At 36.4% G+C, this 20,492-nt stretch overlaps 1 protein-coding gene across 1 annotated transcript; it reads left to right on the top strand.

Annotated features, from left to right (window-relative positions):
* Window positions 1–17,971: 17,971 nt before the first annotated feature.
* LOC6037425 (TP53-regulated inhibitor of apoptosis 1) lies at window positions 17,972–19,220 on the top strand. Its single transcript, XM_001847287.2, has 2 exons — window positions 17,972–18,238; window positions 18,707–19,220. Exons 1-2 carry the CDS (start codon window positions 18,092–18,094, stop codon window positions 18,803–18,805), a joined length of 246 nt encoding a protein of 81 aa, XP_001847339.1. The 5' UTR covers window positions 17,972–18,091; the 3' UTR covers window positions 18,806–19,220.
* Window positions 19,221–20,492: the final 1,272 nt, after the last annotated feature.

Here is a 20,492-nt window from a genome sequence, read left to right as displayed (position 1 = left end):
TACAGAATCAATTATTAAACTGCAAATGGCGCAAGAAAACAAAATAATCCGTTTCTTAAAAATGTGAAATATATGAAAAAACTTCGATTGTTTTTGAAAATATACTAAAAGCAACTAAAAATGTACTAAAAGCAAATTGAAGTTGTTCTTTTTTGAGAAACTTGATTTAAATCGCTTATTTTAAGCAAACTTTTCAATAACAAAGTTTTGTTCGAAAAAAAATTCAAAACACAAATTAATCGATAATCATACTGAAATTAAAGATCGCTGCAAACAATTTTAAAATGTTAAAAATGTATAATAAATGTGTCAAAAAATCAGGAATAAAAAAGTTTTTTTATAAACATCAATAGTTTTAGAAATATAATGAATACGAATTGAAAACTATTCTTTACTTATTTTAGTACACTTTTAAAATTTTAAAGCCACTGATATTCGGTTATTATTTGCAATCGACAAAAACTAATACCCTTTAAAACAAATTAAAATAAAAATCTATCACATAAACTTATTTTTTAAAGGTTATGTTTGTATTTCTTTCTTAAAAACAAGATTTATGAATCTTATTTGTTGCACTGGTTAAAATAATTATTTTATTTAAAGAATTTAAAAGAGTTAAATTTTAAGAATAAAATGGTTGACTTTTTCAACTTTATTAGTTCCGGACCGCCACTGCCTCAGAAAAATGAGATCTGGACCATAGGGCCAAAAGGTTGGGCACCCCTGGCATAAGTTAACGTTGTAAAAAGTTTGTTATAGAAAAATCGTACATCTATAAGAAAAACTGCGTTTAGCCAAAAAGTTAATTCCGTAGACTTATCCCGAGCAGGGGTAAATAACACGGGAATACCAAATTTTGGTATTACTTGGGCAAATAACAGCGACCAAAATATGCCCTTGGTTGCCCAGTAATAGATGGTAAAATACCATGAAATCATACCAAAGTCTTGTATGTGGAAGGGCACAACAATACCAAACCATGTTATTCCAAAGGTAAAATAATACCACAAAATAAAATCATTTCAATACCAAGTTGAGGTCTTCTGAATTTTTGAACATTGCTTAAATACCAAAACTTGGTATTGCCATGGTTTAATTTTTATCATATTTTGGTATTCCTGTGGTCTTCCAAATACATGGTTTTGGTATGATTTCATGGTATTTTACCATCTATTACTGGGCAACCAAGAGCACATTTTGGTCGCTGGTATTTGCACAAGTAATACCAAAATTTGCTATTTTCATACCATTTTTAGTGCAGCAGTTGCAGTTAGTGAAAAAAAACGTAAATGATCCTTATGCAACAACCAAATCTACTCACCTGATGATTCCATGTTGTTCTTAGTGATATTCTTCACCACATCGAATACATTTGTCATTGATGAACGGCTAATTCTTGAAGTTTTGAAGCTTCTGAAAAAGATCAAGATTGAAATAAAGTAATTAGGTTATCCCGACTTAGAGACATTTCAACGATTTTGAAAAAAATAAAAACGGTTTTAATATTTTGGTTTTCATAGTTTCAGAGGAATTTGATAAAACACTTTGATACCAAAATTATACCAAAATGTAGTATCCTGACTTACAAAATTTTCCACAATTTCAAGTCATTTCTTTAGGGGGTAATGTTTAATCAAGTTTGAAATTTTTTTGTTTTTAATGAAAGCATTCGCTTTGAGACATCATTTTAGCGCAAAAATAATTATTTTGTCAAAATTGGTCAACATTTTCCCATAGTTCCAAAGAAATTTGATAAAATACTGTAATACCAAAATAATACCAAAATGTGGTGTCCGACTATTGCCAAATTCTGCAATTTTGCAATATCAAAACAATACTTTAATTGGTATGATACCAAATTTTACTCTTGCATAATTCTTAAGACAAATTTTAAAGGGTCCAGGAATACCAAAATTTAGTTTTGATACCAGAGAAAGGTATTATTACGCGTTTCCTTTGTTATTTACCCATGCTCCGGATAGTCCATGAAATTACCTATCTTTTGACCTGTGGGAGTGTGGGTGTTGGAGGATGTTGCAAAATATATTGGGCTTTTAAAATTACCATTTTTAACACAAATTTCCTGAAGCTATGAGAAAAGTCAAACCAATCTAAGATGTGTTAAGCACATTTTAAAGTGTTTCAAAAGAATGCAACTTTGAGAATTAGAATTGATCAAGTTTTACGCAAATGGGAGCAATTTTAAGATTTTTCTTGTTTTTTTTACCTCAAACTACGATGCCCGTTTTACCCTACATCCCTTTGTCGTAGAGGGCTCATATTTGGCATGAGTTCATCTCATGTATAGACAAACAAACGCTGAAAGTTTAATCCAAATCGATACGACCTCTAGAGCAAACCGAGCAAAATCTACAAATACTGCCTCTTGAACATTTGAAAAGCAGAATTTCTAGCTTTTGCTACCTAAGTATTCCCGCGAATTTCCTCGAGTTCAAGCAAGCGTCCAAAAAAGACTTAAATTCTCCTCGGAAAACAACAACATATAAAAAAACACACCACCGCACCCACCCACTCAATTAAGTGCTTCCGGAAACGTGAAAAACACACACAAACACGTACTCAAAGGCAATGCCTATCTTTAAAGAAGATTTCCTCATAATGTTTGCCGGCTTCCTTCTCCCGCGGGTTTTCCCCAAGAACAAAATTCCTGATGAAAGCAGGCAAGGGAAACTTCCGGCGGACGCTCCATTTCTTTTCCGTCCCATGAACATCCACCAAGCATTATTAGAACAAAACATTAAATTTCAGTTTGATCCAGGCTTCTCACCTCTGGATCTCTTTTGCGGCCTCCGCGAAGACTGTCAACTAGTGTGCGATGAGAAAAACAAAGCCAGAGAGTGAGCAAAACCAGCAGAGTGAATCCGCTAGCAACCAGTGAAAGTGAACACAAATTTCACGCACCCAAGTCCAGCCGCCTGAGCCAGCCTCAACAAGGAGATCGGCTTTTCCAGCGAGGGATACTTTGGGAGAGGAAAATTCGTTTCACTCTCACTCTCTTGTTTCAAAAAATCTCTCGCAGTGCAAATCAGCTGTTGGGATATCGCTCTCTCTCACTCGAGAGAGAGAGAGAGAGAGAAGGCTCCCGCTCAAATGCTCGAATCGCTGTGATCGAGAGCGCCCTTTGTGGTGGGATTTAGAAGCTCGCCAGCGGCAGAGAGCGGACATGCGCCGTTGGTTCGCTCTCGTTTTCCCACTCGCAACTTTGGTTCCATCCGTTGCTATAAGAGAGAGAGCTCGTGTTGTAGGGAAAATAAAGATTCCTGGAACGCTTTCATTCATAAAGCTAGGCGGAATGACGATGGGTGGTGGGAGTCTGTGGGAATGATGCTGGAAAAACGATGCACTTGGTTTTCGCAATGATTGCGAAAGAAATCTTCGTCCTCTTATCACGCGAAATGTGTTTTAAAATAAATTTGATATTTGCAATATCCGAAGAAATTGAAAGAAATCTCTGGATTATCTAAAAGCAACACATGTCTCATGATGGATTATCCATTAAAAAAAGTTTTGCACCTTAAACAGAAAAGCTGTATCAGCTTTCTGATACAAATTACGAATTCCCGTAATTTCACAACCGGCCAGCAGTAATTTTTTGCAGTTCAGATTGGACCATAGAGGTATCTACGCATGAGAATGTATTGATTTTTTTTACAAATTTGTATGAGCTGTTATAGGGGAAATATACCCATTTTAATCACTCTAAGCCATTCGACCAATTCTCATCACTTTTGCCGATTTCCGCTATTAATTCAACATTTTCAGATGTTTCAACAATGGAGAGTTGCTTGCTCACTTGCTTTGGAACAGCCAAAAACAGTTTATGAAAGCTGTAATTCATGATCAAAGTGCTGATAGGCCGATAATAGAAATAGGAAAAAGGGTATAGTTCCCCTACCACGTGTTTGAAATTCAGCCAATCACAGCGTTTGTGGGGGAAGTCAAATTGAAGCGTCGAAATCAGCGGCAAATCACAATCGATCAAAACCAAAACAATACTTTGAATACGAATACTAATACAGAATCATGAAACCGTGGAGACATGATGTTGACGCCCATTTTTTTTTTTTTTTTTTTTTTTGCAGTTTCAACAAGTGCATCCGATTAAGTTTGAAAAAAGTCGTCAGTTGTGTGCTATCTTGTGTCGTTGTCATAGAACTTTTGAACTTTTGAGAAAATCTAATTGCAAAGTTTGATTGAACACATTTTTATAACTATGCATGATAGAGTCAATCATTTTTAAGAAATCGTTTCTTATACCATCGTTTAACAAACGTTTCAACTTATTTAATTACATCAATACAAAACTCATTTCCGACCAAAATGGTCGCTGTAGAAATTTTACTGAACAGTCATTTGCTGTATCGGACCACATTCCACAAAAATCAATAACTTTCTATAAATTAAAATAGACTGCAACATGAAAAAATCTGCAAAGTGCATTTCAAACCGCATTCGATAGTCTATCGCGCTCCCGACTTTGCATCTCTAATTAAGTAAATCCATCATTAAAATCAAATCAACACACCATCCATACAATATAACATTTTTTCTGCTCAATCACAACTCGTCACGTATGACTGGAAATCCTATAAAATTTCTGAATGAAGTGCAAATATCCAACTAATCAGGCGAGCCCGGCAGGGACGAGTCCTGGTGGCTGCAAATGATTGATTGGTGTTTGCAGTTGATTGAGTTTTTTTTTATATTTTCACCCACAGCTACTCCGATGTGTTCATCAACATCATTATCGCAAAACTAACAGACGCGTTGCAGATTATTCGGGAAAAAGTTGTGATTTTATTTACATTTTATAGGTTGGAATCAATTATGACCTGTGGATTTTGTTCCAGTTCGTTAAATTTTGATAACTGCACGAAGAGCCGTTCCCAAGTGAAACGTTCTTTGTCTAGGCATGTAACAGACTCAAGAAGATGCGATGCCTCGATGATAAACTTCCAAATTTCCAGCAAAAACCTTTTGAAATTTCACCGTTCAAAGCTAGGATCAGATACTAGGAAGATTCGGTCACCGTGTGTACCATCGTCGAAGAGGTGAATTAAATTATAAACCGGAATTAATTATTCATTCATAGGAATAATAAATCCGAGAAGACGAGAATAGTGCTGGTATTGCTCCGTCGAGACTTGAAGCAAGCAGCTCTCCGGTTGCCTTTACCAGGAAATATTCAAATGATTCGCCTTTTCAGCTGTAGATCTTGGAACCAGTCCTCGGAAGAAGTGTCTCACCTGAAATGGTGGAATATTTTGCCCGCGCTTTTCGCCACCTTATCTACCACATCGTAGCCGTAGGCTAAGCTACAAATTCCCGCAAGCTCCAGACGACGACCAATGCTGGGAAGAAGAGGTTTGCTAATAGCATCGTCGAGCGCCCGTCTATGACTGATATCTAGTACGGTTCATAAAATATTTATCAGACCATCGTAAATCTTTGTGCATAAATCTATCTGTATGTCTGTCGCGATTTCACGCGGGTCGAGAACTAACGAGGCACGTAATCCCATCCGATAAGTGCTTTTGGGGAGAATAGTTGTGCACCCAAGTTGGGTTCGAGCTGAAACACTACCTTAAGCAACCCAATTCTACCAAGCTCAAATTTATCGAATGAAGTGCCATTGGCACTGCAGTATAATATATTTTCCGAACCCGTGACTGTCTGTCTGATTGTCTGGCTACGGTGGCTATACTCGCGAAACCAGAGACCATCAATCATCGCCGGGAGGTGGCGCTTAAAAATCAAACATCAAAACTAAATAAACACTCGTCCACCTACTCCTAGCGTCACAGGCCGTTTGAATTATATACCAATCCGGAATTTGCTTTCGCAAGGGCTTAAGCATCATTTAGAAATTTGCTCGAGCATAAATATCACATACGCCCTTTTGAAAGCCCACTCGCAAGCGCAATCATGGCGATAATCGCACGCGTCAATTTAACCACGCGTGACGCACACCCACACACAAACACACACCTTCGAATATTGATTTTAAATGTTTGCTCTATAAACACTTAATTTTGATTTAGCGCAATTTCTGTCTCTAGCCCGTGAGTGGCTTTGGCACATTATTATCAAACGGTTATTCGTGAGTTGGTTAGCGCGGTATCGCGTGCTCATCATCGCAGTGAAACTCGATTATGTGCCAGAGACCAGACCTCTGGCCCGGCTGTCGGCTCGGGAGTGCGTGAATGATGTTTGCCTTTCATGAATATTTCGAGCGGTTTAAGCGTCAAATAACAGCCCCAAGGAGAGCTCGATTGATCCAATCCAATTCGGAACTGTAACCAAAACCCTACAACCAAATTTAAATTCAACCATCAATACCAAATCCAAACTTCAACACAAATCATAAGCGATGTACAAATCCCTAACCCAAGTCCAAATCCAAACTCCAACCCAGATTTAGAACTAAAACTAAAACTAAACTCTACAACCTAAACTATTTTTTTACGTAGGTCCCACATAGGATGTGCCTCAGATACGAATGAACCTTGTAAAACCCTGCAAATCTCGTGATCGGTTTTGTCCTTTCTCTTGGTCACTATCGCTAGTAACGTCATGATTCAAAATCCGGACACTTAGTAGCATATCATTTTTGTTATAGCTCGCAAAAAATCATGTAACAAGTTAGAAATGTAGAAATATCATCAGGATGTAGTATAAACAGTCATTTTTAAGAGAATGCATATAAAATATGTCTTTTTTAACAAATTTTCATCAGAATTTTAAATTCAAAATGACTTGTTGTGCTTCGAATCCCGGACACTCGATTTTCTTATGAACCGCACAAATTTGGATGGAAATTTTAGTGAACTTCATTTAGGTCTCAAATAAGCTGTTAACGTCAAAACAGTCGATATTTTACATAAAAGTTTGCTAGAACTTAAAAAAATAAAAACCATAAATTTCTGCTTTGCCTTCCAGGTGCATCGGACGTCTAAGAAATATTTCAGTGAAATGTTTCACAGGTTTTGGTAGACTTATAATTTTATTTTATATTATTGTTTTGGCATTAACCACAGCGTTCAAACGAACTTCAAATGAAAGTTGATGTTAGAGTTCATCAAATAACACAGTTTTGACATTCATAACCAAACATTAACCAGTTACTAAAAAATGTTATTTACTCGAAATTGAACTACAAATTACTGTGTAGAGTTTCAGGAAAAATACTCTTCATGAGTATGAAAGGTTTTTTTGTTCGTTTTTTTTTTGTATGAGTTATCAAGTAATCAGCAATGTTATAGAAGTCTTATCAGTTTTAAAACATTTTACAAGTATCTTGAGTTTTGCTCGAATAACTTGTATAACTCGGCTTCTGTTTGCTTTTTTTGTTAAAATTAATATTTCATTTTTGTTTCAACCAAAAAAAAATGTTTGTGAGCAACTCTCTACGAAATCGGTCGATTTCGACCATTTATTTTTTGTATTTTTTTATTTGACTTAAACTTTGTGGGGGCCTTCCCTATGACCAAATAAGCTATTTTGCGTCATTGGTTCACCCATACAAGTCTCCATACAATTTTGGCTGCTGTCCATACAAAAATGGTATGTAAATATTCAAACAGCTGTAACTTTTGAGTGAATTTTCTGATCAATTTGGTGTCTTCGGCAAAGTTGTAGGTATTGTTGAGGAGGGGGGCCAAACATTGAATATTACACCCATTTAAAATACTAGTCTTGATTTAAAAACATTCAAAATGCTTTGCTGAGATGTGGTCATTAGAAAATGGTGGGTTGTTTTGGTGAGATAAAGAAAACTTCAATTTTCGTGTTTCTTTTTCTTAAAGCGGCTCTATCTCAGCAACCCGAGGTCCAATCTTCAATGTCTCTTAGACAATTTTATAGCAAATTTTCTGAACTTTAAAAAAAAAATTAGAAACGGTCACTCATGGTCAGTATTTTTAAAAATTAAAAAACTGCAAATATTTCGCTAAAATCAAACTTTCGGTGGCTATATCTTGAAAAGGGAGCCCTTTATCAAAAAATCTGTAGAGTACTTGCAAAATCTGTAGAGTAAATTGCAAATTCAATTTTGCATTAAAAATTATGTCAAACTTGTTTTTGCATGAAACTTCGATTTTTTCCAAAAATCACTATTTTTTCAAAAATTCATAACTCGGTGGCAGATTTTTTGACCATGTTTCTCTATGGCTCAAAAGTTGCGGATTTTTGTCCCCATAAACATAGCAAAAAAACTCGAAAATCAAAAAATATATATTTTGGGAAATTGAGTTTTAGTGAAAAAAAGTTGATTGAAAAATCTGCAATTTTTTTTCCGTGTACCTATTTTTTCTCAAAAGTCCTCAACAATACCTACAACTTTGCCGAAGACACCAAATTGATCAGAAAATTCACTCAAAAGTTACAGCTGTTTGAATATTTACATACCATTTTTGTATGGACAGCCGCCAAAATTGTATGGAGACTTGTATGGATGAACCGATCACACAAAATAGTTTATTTGGTCATAGGGAAGGCCCCAACAAAGTTTGAGCCAAATCAAAAAATACAAATAAAATCCATTTCCGGTTTTGGTAGAGAATTGCTCTTGTAAAGGTGTTTTCAACATTCTCAGTAGAAACACACGAATTTTATTGCTACTTTCAAATGCATTTTCAACAGTAAAACATTAAACATAATATATTAACTTCATACTCATAAAAATATTTTTAGCACTTTTTCGATTTTAAATCATGTTTTGTATCTATTTTCAGAGCAGACACGTGTTATATTTTCACAAAAATTATGTAATAATATATTAATACAAGTAAAATTTTCATTTAAATGAGTTATTATGATTTTAAATTACTGAATGAATCTTACAAATTCAAAACTCAGTACAAATATAATTTTCAAAATGTTTAGCGACTTGCAACCTTCTACAAATTTGTGTCTTGTGTTATTTTGCACATTTTGATGAGAAAATGACACACAAAACACATCATTTGACAAGTTTCCCTAACTGTTTTAAAAAAAGTTCTCAATAAATTATGGAGGATTTTGAATCAAAAAACTTAAAATGAAGATATCTCAAAAATTTCTCGATGGAACATTTCGCTCTTAGAACCACTGGAATGCTGAGAAAATTTCCTATAAGACTCATTTGAAAGTAGCGATGACTATTTTTCCTGATAAGGTTGTTCTAGAAAACACGCCGTGCGCTTTTTAACACTACGATTGTTTTCGTCCATCGCGGGATCAAAACCGGTGACCGTTGGATTGGTCGCCACAGGCAGATCTCAAAGCTAGAAAAAAGAAAATCCATGCAAAAGCCATTAACATTGTTAGGATTTTTAAATGTTTACACCATGCAATTTTGCTTTTACAAAACAGGTTTGTAAACAGATGGAAAGCTATATCATGAGAAAATATTTTAGGAAGGGTTTGATGTCTTCGGTTAAGTTATAGGGTGCTTGAAACTGTGAAAATCACTGTTTAGACCAGTTTTTAAAATGCTGTATCTTTTGCCAGGAACAAGAGAGAAAAATTCTTTCTTCGGGGAAGTTTTAGAAACTTTCTAAATTGTTTATTAGTCTTCTATTAGTGGTGCCAAATTTTGTTTAATAGCTGTATTTTTTTCACATCATATCACATTTTTTGCAATTCCGTCGTGAAATACTTTTCCTGTCATTCTTGAACGACAAAAGAGCCTGATTTTCAAAAAAGCCAGACTGCGGGAAAGTTTACTAGATTTACAAGCGTTCTCGATTTTGTTTTTAGAAAATAAAAACCAACGCCTTATGGTCTACCTAAAACCACATAGTTTAGAAAAGATAAGTACAGTCGACTCTCTGGCTGTCGATCTTCTCGATATCAATATTGCTCCATCTATCGATGAATTCTTCAGTCCCTTCAAACTGCATACTTCGATTGGCTTTATTCCTCGATATTTTCTCTTGCTTGAAGGATCTCTTCCTCGACGGTCCCTTGGATTCTGTTTGCTTTAAAAATCTCTTCCGGTTGTCAATATTGTCACTATCTCATGGCTCCCAGTCACGGCGTTCTAGCAGGATTCTAGCTCACTTCTAACAGAGCTGGATATTCTTAGAGAATTCTAGCAGACATGTTCCACCATTCTAGCAGGATTCTAATAGAACCACTTCTGCTAGAATATTTCGTGACTGGGCTTGCATAGACATTTTTCTTTGCGAAACGAAGCTTTGAAGGGTGTTTGACATTAGTTTGTTTTTGTTTGCTGGACGTTGCCATGATTCTCTCCCATAGCTGGGTACAAAGAAAAAAAATATTTTCAATCGAGTCTTCATTTTGCATCATTCTGTAAACTGGTGATTCTCTTCTTCGACGGTCCCTTGGATATTGACAACCAGAGAGTCGACTGTAAAATACAACAGATAGGGGAAATCTACCCTTTCCAATCAAACACCTATCTTCGTCATATGGAGAGTTTGATGCTCGATTAAAGCTCCAAAAATACTATTTGGGCTATAAACTTACCAGCAACAGCACCGCCTCGATTAAGCACGCAAATGTATGCCACTTACTGGCCAAAAAGATCACATTTAATGCACTTTTGATCATAATTTGTATTTTGCGAGACCACTTCTCATCATTTTGTTGGCACACACAGTGACACACACGAGAATCCCTCAAACGCTTAATGAATATCGCCAAAATTAACTTTTCACTTTCGCTTACTTTTTCACGGCGCCTAAGATATGAAATTGCTTCCAACTACCGGCAACATGTTCTTTTGATCATTAGTAAGGCACTCACTTGAAGAATAATCCCGAAAAATGTATTAAATTAGCAAGCGCCATCAAAAAAACAAACGCGCCAAGTCGTTTGACGTTTCAATTTTCACTTTGCATTCCAATCGAAGGCTGAAGAAAACCGAGCGAGAGACGAAGGCAAAAAAGAACAAAGGCTGACCGTCAACACCACCAGCAGCACAGCCAGCGATGCCAGGAAACTTTCCCTATAAATGCCACTTTTCGTGAGTGTTCGTTTGAACTGTCAGCGCAAATGGCAACACTCGACAGAGTGTTGGAAGAAAAAAGAACTAAGCCGATATTAGAAAAATGGGCGTGGCCCAATGCATTCGCCTCGATTAGAATACCCTTGGGAATTTATTTTGTTAAATGCTTGGTAAAGAAATAGAATAACTTTTAGTGAAAGTGAAAATAAACAGAAATGTTTACAAAAACTTGCTCTACTCGTTGGTGTACTTGGTTTTAGTAAAATTCAAGGGAGACTCTAGATTATCCAGCATCATTCAAACACGACCGCTTATTAGGATTAAAATGGGTAGATTTCCCCTAAGTTACTTAGAAACAATACGCAACTTACGGCCGTCATCTACAAACATCATAGAAAACTTGCTGGGCTGATATACGTTACTTTGCAGTTATACCTTTGATATGGAAACGTCAACTTACTATAGATTTTGAATTGTCCAAACCATACGTCATGTTTCTAATTTGACTGCTTTTCAGTTGTAGAAGATTAAATTCAATTACATTGATTCAAATTCCAAAGCTTAGAGCAATTTTCAATTTTTGGCCATTATTTTTCTTACGTTTTTCAGATCTGAAATTAAGACGCCTCAAAAACTTTTGACAGGAAAACATTATTGCCATAAACAATGACTACTAAGTTGGAACAGTCGTTGATTAGACTACACAAATGGAAAACAAATACGTTTCTTTTACATTAAAACCTGTTCAATTGTGGTTTTCGGAAGTGCAAAAATGATGTATGAAACTCGGTGCAATATTTGATTTTATAACACTCGCCACGTTTAACCGACTCGTACTGAATAAAAACCATCTTTTTACACCTTATCGCATAAACTACTATTCAAAATACTTTATGATGAAAAAGGATTGCCAAAACTTTGAAAAGGTGCACGTGTTTTTCAAACATTTGGAAAAGCGTTTTCATGTTTTTTTGATTTTTTCAACATTATTTGATATTAGTTATTTTAAAAACAAAAAAATATTTTTAAAAATGTCAACTACTATTTTTTCACAGGATACAAAAAGATACTTGCAATGAAACAGCACATTTAAAAAAAAGTTCATTTATCGAAACTCACTCTACGATTTTTAAAAAACACAGGCAGCATTTGCCTTTCAGCCATAAATTTTAACGACCACTCCTGTTTCTTCTTTTAAATAGCCCGCGGTTGAAGACCCTTGTTCCGAATGCGATTGTTTGCTTCACGAGGCATCGATAATCTCGTAAATGGTTTATAATGCGGCCATTATCTTCATTTTTTAGGCTGGGGGTCAAAACCGCAAGCACATAAAATTGCCACGCAGCATTTTCTTGCTTGTCGATGGTCCTAATTGAGCTGAAAAAGGCAAATTTATCGAACGCTTTATGGTGCGATTTTAATATCCGATTATTACGAGGGCGAAAGTCCTGAGAAAACGAGTCGCTTCGTGGGAATATTCGGCAGCAATTCCTACTGCTGGTTATGTCTCAGGAATCTCCGAACGATCTCGATTCCACTTAAAGTTGTCAAGGTAACCCTCAAGTCTATTAAATTTCAATTTAAGCCAAACCAAAACGAAAGTCCTTTTCTGAAATGCACCCAATTTGCATCATCCTAGCATGCCACGACACACGACGAGATGGAGCTAGAATTTCAAGTATCCAATCGATAGGAGCCAAGGCGGAGGCTCCGCAAAGCATAACAGCATAAGCTTACTACACGAGATGCGACAAAGTCGTCTCATCGAACATGTCGAGATTATTCCACTCGAACTGAGTCGAGTCGAGGTTTTCCTGCTCGCCTATTGTTTGTTGCTCGAAATAACAGGAGGAATGCAGGTTTCCCAGAGTTTAGAAAATGAATTGCTGCATGAACCGAGCCGAGCGATTGAGAGAGGTATTTAATTAGTACTTCGGGCAAGGATGTCATCGAGAGGCGGAAGCTGCTTGCTCAAAGGCAACAATTACCTTCTAAGTTCCAGCTAACTTTCCGAAGAATATGTTGAAAGTTTTACTAATCATCCGATTGGCAGGGTTCTACAGAACTATCTCTTCCTTGTTTTTGTTTCATATAATTCGTGGATATCATGTATTGTTTTGTTTGTTGATTGTTGGCTTTCTGTTAGTCATACCTGCAATTTTGTTGCCACTAATCTTTATGTGTGAACGAATCAGTAAGAAGAGTGTTATGAATGGCAAAAAATTACATTCCAACTATTCAGAATTTATGGAATTTACACGTTTAATGCTAACAAAAATCACGAACTTTCAACAATCATTTGCACGTGCACAAGCCACCGCATCTCCGGAAATTCCTCCCACAGAGTTCAATTAATTACAGATGTGCAAATATCCGCGGCAACGAATAAAACCAAATTGTTTTTTTTTTAAATTGATGTTTCAACATACAATTTTCTACTAAATGTGCAGGAAATTTTTTTGCACGATCTAATTCTAACGAACTGTGATTTCATAATGGTTCTGTAAAAACCCATGCACAAATATTTATCAACATGATACCGCCAAATCTGCATCGGTTTGTTCATTTTTTGCAAAACCAGTGCAAATAAAGAGCTTTTTGGTTCATTAGTAATCGAACCCACTTAATACCAAAATGGCTGCTGTCATAGAGACCTGTTCTGCTCAGTCCATCGGCTCAGTTCAGAACGTACTTTTGACGGAGCCATATTGAAGTAACAACCTGGAACAAATGAGTACGGGACCATCCATAAACCACGTGGACACTTTTTTGGGATTCTGTTACCCCCTCGTGGACAATTGTCCATACAAAAATAAACTTTTTGTATGGATCGTGGACAATCGCCATACCCCCCCCCCCCTAAAGTGTCCACGTGGTTTATGGATGGTCCCTACACCGTGAATCACTTTATGGCTGCGAATAAATTTCCCTTTCAACTCCCAAAGGGAAAACTCGAAGCCAAAGTTTAAACATATGTTGCAACACACGATTCCAAGTTGGAAAGGACAGAGAGGGGGTGCAACAAATTTGCAGTAAATCGGTTTAACCTCCCACATTTCTCCCAATCCCCTTGTTTCCACAAATGACAAGGGAATAAATTTTAAATCACATTCAATTCGTGTACGCGACCAAACTCACACATGCAACACCCTTATCATCATGTTGGCTTTCATTAAACTGTCAGCTGGCTGGTTGCCGCCACTGACATTGAAGGGCAAGCCCGGAGAAGGATGGGGGAACATTAAATTGTCGCGCGCGCGCACGGGATAAATCATGCAGACGCATAAATTAATCATACCTCGCACCCTTTCGGCAGAACCTCCCACAAACGGAACGGTTTTATTAATGTCTTGCAGGAGTTCGGGAAGAGAGCTATATTTGAACGTTCCTTTACGGGGAATCGCTCGCAATTTGACGACCCTGACCGGAAGTGAGAGCGGGTCCTTGAGAGAGTCGCGAGAAAAACATAATTAAGACAGGGAATTGCGCGAGGTGTCATAACTCTTCCGCGAACGTGTGATTTATTGGACGACTTGTCTAATGAAACTGTTATGGGACCTTGAATCATAAAAATAAATTAAGATCAATTCGATCCGAATAAAGAAGCTTAAAAAAACACGAACACAATTTCCAGGAATAAGGTTTTTAACATATCTTAAAAGAACTTTTCATTACTTACAAATAAAATCACAAAAAGCATAACAAAATCAGCATTGCCTAGCCAAATGGTGTCTTGGGAAGAGCTGTTGTACTTGATAAGGGCTATCTTTTGAAGTTATTGACATACAGGGTGACGAGTTTCCAGGGTGTCAACCAAAAAACTAACTTTGTTAGAAGACGTTGTAGGTTTCTTCGGCAAAGTTGTAGAGGAAAAATTTCATGAAAGTTTGTCGAAGGCGCCAAATTTGTAGCTCTTAATCTACTCGAGATATACGGCATTTTTGCGAAAATCATCCAAAAAAGCACTTTTTGGTGATAACTCAAAATGCTAACATTTTAGCGGCCTACTATGTTCTGAAGGGTTGTTCATGACATAAAAATACAAATCTTTGCCAAAGACAGCAAAGTGTTTTGAGGCTTTATTGAAGAGTTATAACCATTTCAAAGTGATATCGAGCCTATTTTAATGCTATGATTTCAAAATGGAGCAAAATCGAGCAATGCACCTATCGGTGTCTTTTTTTAGGTATCTCAATTTGAATTTGACAGTTTTTAATCAATTTATTTTAAATTTTTAAGCGAAATCTTATTCAAAACGTGGTAATGATAGGAAAATTGAAGGGTAATTTGATCGATTTTTATGGAAAATACATTGCTTATGCTTAAAATTATGACACACATTTGTAAATTTTGAATAAGAACATGTTAAGCCCAAAAATAATGCATGTTAAAATTTTAATCAATTGTTCGTATTTAAAATTAAGTATTTCTTTTTATATTTGGTCACTTTAGAAAGGTTGTCGTATTTTTCATAGACAAAGTATTTTCCATAAAATTGATCAAATTACCCTTCAATTTTCCGATTATTAACACGTTTTCAATAAGATTCCGCTTCAAAAATATAAATAAATTGATAAAAAAAACCCGTCAAATTAAAATTGAGATATCTAAAAATAGACACCGATAGACATAAAGATATTTTCAGGACTTTCAGAACTTTTTTTCGTAAAATCGCGATAACTCGTGATGTTTATAAGCAAACCCTTCATGTCTATATATCAAATTTTTTGTAATTGTCTGCTCTACAACTTTGTAGAACATTATTACACTCTAAAAAATAATCCTGCAAAGTTAGAAAAAACACGAAATTTTAAAATGAAAAATTTTGTTCTAAATGAAAAAATGACCCTTCTGGGACAATGTAGATTCGAAAAGTACATTAAATTTCCCATAAAATGACATGTTCCAAAATTTTTACAGTCGAGTAACGGAAAATGGGAGAATTTTTAAAACTTTTTAGTGTTTTTTCGATGAAAATACGTTTTTCGGAATTCTGAGTACGCCATCAAATCGGGCGTCTAATTTTACATAAAAGTCCCTTTGACACCAAATTTCTATCTCATCACCGTTTCAGGCTGCAAATTATTGAAAAACACCTCTTTTTTCGCATGTTCAAAAATGGAAGGGGTCGTACCGCCCCTCCATCACGAGATATCAAAAAACGGACCTCGGATTCGTGATCAGGGACAAAAGTTACCCCTTAGGACAAAGTTTCACGCAAATCGAAGAGGGGTCGGGGCAACTTTTCCCGATTTCGTGTGAGTTGGTAGAAAATTACCCTTGTTCAAAAAGTTAAAATCAGCTAATTGGATGGACTTAGGAGTGAGTGCCTAACCTGCCAAACATATGAGAATTTTCCCAATCTTTACCTTGTGTTACCTTTATGTTTTTTTTTAAATAAATTATGAAGATTTAACAACAGTTCAAAAGTTATGAGCACATTAGTGTTATTTATACAGGTGAATAAATGTAGAAGAACAGTCACAGAAATTTACCTCTATTTCTAGAACAAAGTGATTTATGTAAACGGGATGTGTAGTAAGGCCGTGCAAATATTTTTCAAAGTTTATTTCCTCCCCATTTAATATTGGCTCGAAAATCAGAGATAAATAATTTTTGATAAACTTAAAATTGAAATGGAAATGAAATGAAAACAATTGAAATGCATATTTCCTGCGCTGATACAAAATTTTTAACATTAGGCCGATGCAAATATTTAAAAAAGTTTTTGTCCCTCGGCCCTGGCCGAGGTCAAGGGGGAGGGGGTGCAAAAAATAAAAATATAAAAATTTAAATAACAAGCCATAGTCTTCACATTTAAATGAAAAAAGTGTTTTAAAATGCATTTTACACTAGTTCAGTTGTTTTGCAATCATTAGTTTTCAAAAAATCTAAGATCTGACAAAAACAAAAATTGTATCGAAAAAAAAGATTTTGCATCGAAAATTTTCAAAAAATCTTAAGATTTTTTAATAAACCCAAACATGCTAAAAATGATTTTAAACGCAGGAGAATGTATTTTAATTTGATTTCAGCTAGTTGCCCTTGAATTTTCATTGAAATTTTGAAGTTTATTGTAAAAATATTTTTTTTTGCCCCCTGATTTTTCGGGCCAATTTTAAAGGGTGGGTGACAAAAACTTTTAAAATTATTTGTACCAGCCTTATTGAATCATGTACGAAACTCACTCAAACCCCGATGGTTTGACACCAACTGTTGTCAAACGAACGGGGTCACTTTTTAGTTTGACACCCCTTTTACACGGAGTTCACACACACTACAAAACGTTTGTTTTGATAGTGTGCGTAAGCGCCGTGTAAAGTGACAGTTCGTCACTTTTTAGTTTGACTTTGATCAACCAACTAAAAAAGTGTCTAATGAAAAAGTGACCAACCACCGGGGGTTGAGTGTATTGCAACAACAACGAGTAATATTAAGTCAACTTGGCGCAGGTGGGTATTCGATCAGTTGTCAACAATGCTTATGTGCCCTTTTCAAATGTTGCTTCAGATGCACAAAATAGTGAGCCAAACAAAACGTGTTTGATGTTGTTTACATTGCGTGCTCTTATTTTACAAACTATAACCTTTCGGAAGTTGCGTTTTGACCTCCCTTACAAAAATCCTTGCAAACGGTGCGAGACCGCCAAAAGGTTCCGAAAAACTACCCCAAAGAACTTTGATAAAGTTTTGCCGGAATCAAAATAATGGATCACTTCGGCAAATTATGAGTAATTTTGCTAAATGCCGAAGCTCGTCGTTTTTTCTATCGAGTGATAAGTTGTACTGATTACAGCAGAATTCTGTCGTATTCGGACACCAAAATTGAGTGTGAAGGGTTACATTGAAAAATATTGGCAATGCTGAATAAAAAAAAACTTTAAAATATTCATTAATCATTCCAAAACGCACTGAACAATCCCGCCCAACATAACCACCCCAACTGGCACCACTTCCGCAGTGACAGCGCGCGTTTGCGCAGTGGCGGGCACAAACATAGCACAAACGTCAAAATCGCCAAAACCAAAACAAACTTGTGCGCCCATTCGCGTAATCAGCCATCGATCCCGTAAATAAAGTTAGCTCAAGCACCGGCTGAAACCACGGAACGCACGCCATGAACAGCATCGGCGACAACTGCACCGAGCTGAAGAAGAAGTACGACACCTGCTTCAACCAGTGGTTCTCGGAGCAGTTTCTCCGCGGGGACACGGACGACTCGGTGTGCGCGCCGCTCTTCAAGGTGTACCAGCAGTGCGTTAAGGTATGTGTTCGAATGCTTTTGAGGGCATGTTTAGGGGATTTGTGTCAATTTGCAGGGATTTTTGATACAGAATAATTGATGAGTACGATTAATGTATAGTTTTATTCATTTCAAGCAGAGTTTGGAGATTTTTTTTTCAAAACGATGCACTTTATGTTGATATTTTTGGGTAACTTTGACACATTGACCATTATCGTACGATTGCTTTGTTATGTCATCATCTGAATGTCACAACTAATAACAAAATGAAGCGCGAAGCAGCAGTGTTGCAAGTTAAATTATTATTTAGTCATTTTTTTAAGAACTATGTAGAAAATTTAAATGAAAACACATATTTTATTTAACTCTGTGACAAAACGTCACGATGAACATGTCCTGGTCAAATCAATTATGAATGAATGGTTATGCCGATCCTCCATGCAAAATTCCTAGTAATGCCAATTTCTTATTATTTTCCCCATCAAATAGGACGCTATGAAGGCCCAAAAAATCGAGTTCAAAGAGATTGAAAGTGACTACCTAGGGTCGGAAAAAGAGCAAAAGGTTCCGCCAAAGAAATCGAGCTGACCGTAAACGCTGACCTCTCCTCACCAAACTGACAGCAACTATTCCAGCGAATAATCCTCCCTGCCCTATGAACGCCCTCAGCCTGCAACCATTGGCCAACAAATGAAATTATGTGTTATGGTCTCAATATTGGGTATAATGTGCATTTTTGGGAGGGGGAATAAAGGGAACCCAGGTGGTGCCAGCAAAGTTTCACTGCGGAGCATACTTTCATCTGTTCTAGTCGATAGATGCTATAAAAAAAACTTGAATTTGAGCTAGTTTTTACCTTGATTTGAGAAGAAACAACCAGTTGAAACCATTTGAAGTTGTTTCGTAACTTTTCTTAAGGAAATGTTTTAACATATAAAAAAGAAAAAAGAAAGTGTTCTCGTTGTAAGATATTGTTCACCTAATAAATCAATTTAAAATAGGACAATTCGAGTTTTAGTTGTAGTTCAAGAATATCACACACGTTTTTTTTTAACATTTAAACCTGATCTACAATAACAAATCGCAGAATGTTGCGTCTGTCACTTTTGCCCCTGTTTACTTTGTTACATCGATGACAGACAGGGATCGCTGCAACCGTTGGTCGACACTCGACTGACATCTGGATCAACTTTATGATTGGTTTCGAAAGAATTTGCTTGAGTTTGGTTGGTATGTCAATAGTAAACCTTTTACATAAAGTAACTCAAAAACCTCTTAACTGAGATTTTACATTTTCTCAACGCAGTATAAAATCCTCCAACCTTATCTCTATCCTCGCCCCTCCTCTCAGGGTTTGAGTTTAATTATGACACACAAAACGTCCAATTTTCCATTTGATTTTATCTTGGCGCGCGAAAAATAAACAAATTAACGTCACAAACCAACCAACTTTGGGGGGAGGGCGTATTGACCCAAAATTCGGAACGAATCGTTCTGGAAAAGGGGGACATTTTAATTTGTTTTTTTTTCGCCCGCCATTGCTTTGAGTGCAGAATAATTAACAAGCAGTGTTTATTTCCGGCATTAACTGTCAACAGTGTTATCGGTTTAACGGCACTTTTTCCGAGGGTGAAAAAGCCGTAAGGGGAGAGGTTTTATCGGTTTTCTGTGGCCGATCTGATTTTTTTTTTCACAGGTTTGTTTTGGCTGGTCACCAAAAATTATGTCACCATTAAGCGAATGAAAATCGCCGTAGTTGAATCCTGATATACTGAAATGGTAACTGTTATGGAAAAATAGGATTAGTTTAGAAAGAGAGGTTGAACCCGCTAAGTAACAAGAATGTACTGGGAGGCGTGATAAAATTGATTTTTTTTTTTTTGTAAACCATAAATCGATGCCTCTGTGCTCACAGCACAGCAAGCTTAGTACAAGAGAGCACAGAGGTACCGAAATTTGGCAAATTTGACAGCTCTCATTATGGCTAATTCCCGCATCCTTAGATGACGCAACAGTTGAAGATGTTTACTGAATCACCGTTGTTAGCCCAGATGTGGTTGCCATTAAGCTGGAAACGCGACATAAAAACAATCATAATTAAACTCAGCAGCTCACCCCGAATCTTGCAAATGAAGAAAAATAAAGTCCATCGGATTAGTCGTTGGCGCGGGATTAATCAAATGGAACGGCAACTTGGTGCCCAAAATTATCGTTCGCGACCACTTGTGGCACATTAATAGGGTACGCGCGAGACCATCCATTATTGCCGCCGGGT

Source organism: Culex quinquefasciatus, chromosome 1 (assembly GCF_015732765.1).
Source record: "Culex quinquefasciatus strain JHB chromosome 1, VPISU_Cqui_1.0_pri_paternal, whole genome shotgun sequence".
Lineage (NCBI taxonomy): Eukaryota > Metazoa > Arthropoda > Insecta > Diptera > Culicidae > Culex > Culex quinquefasciatus.
The sequence above is the reverse complement of the archived record's forward strand: the minus strand, read 5'-3'. Positions and strand labels throughout refer to the sequence as shown.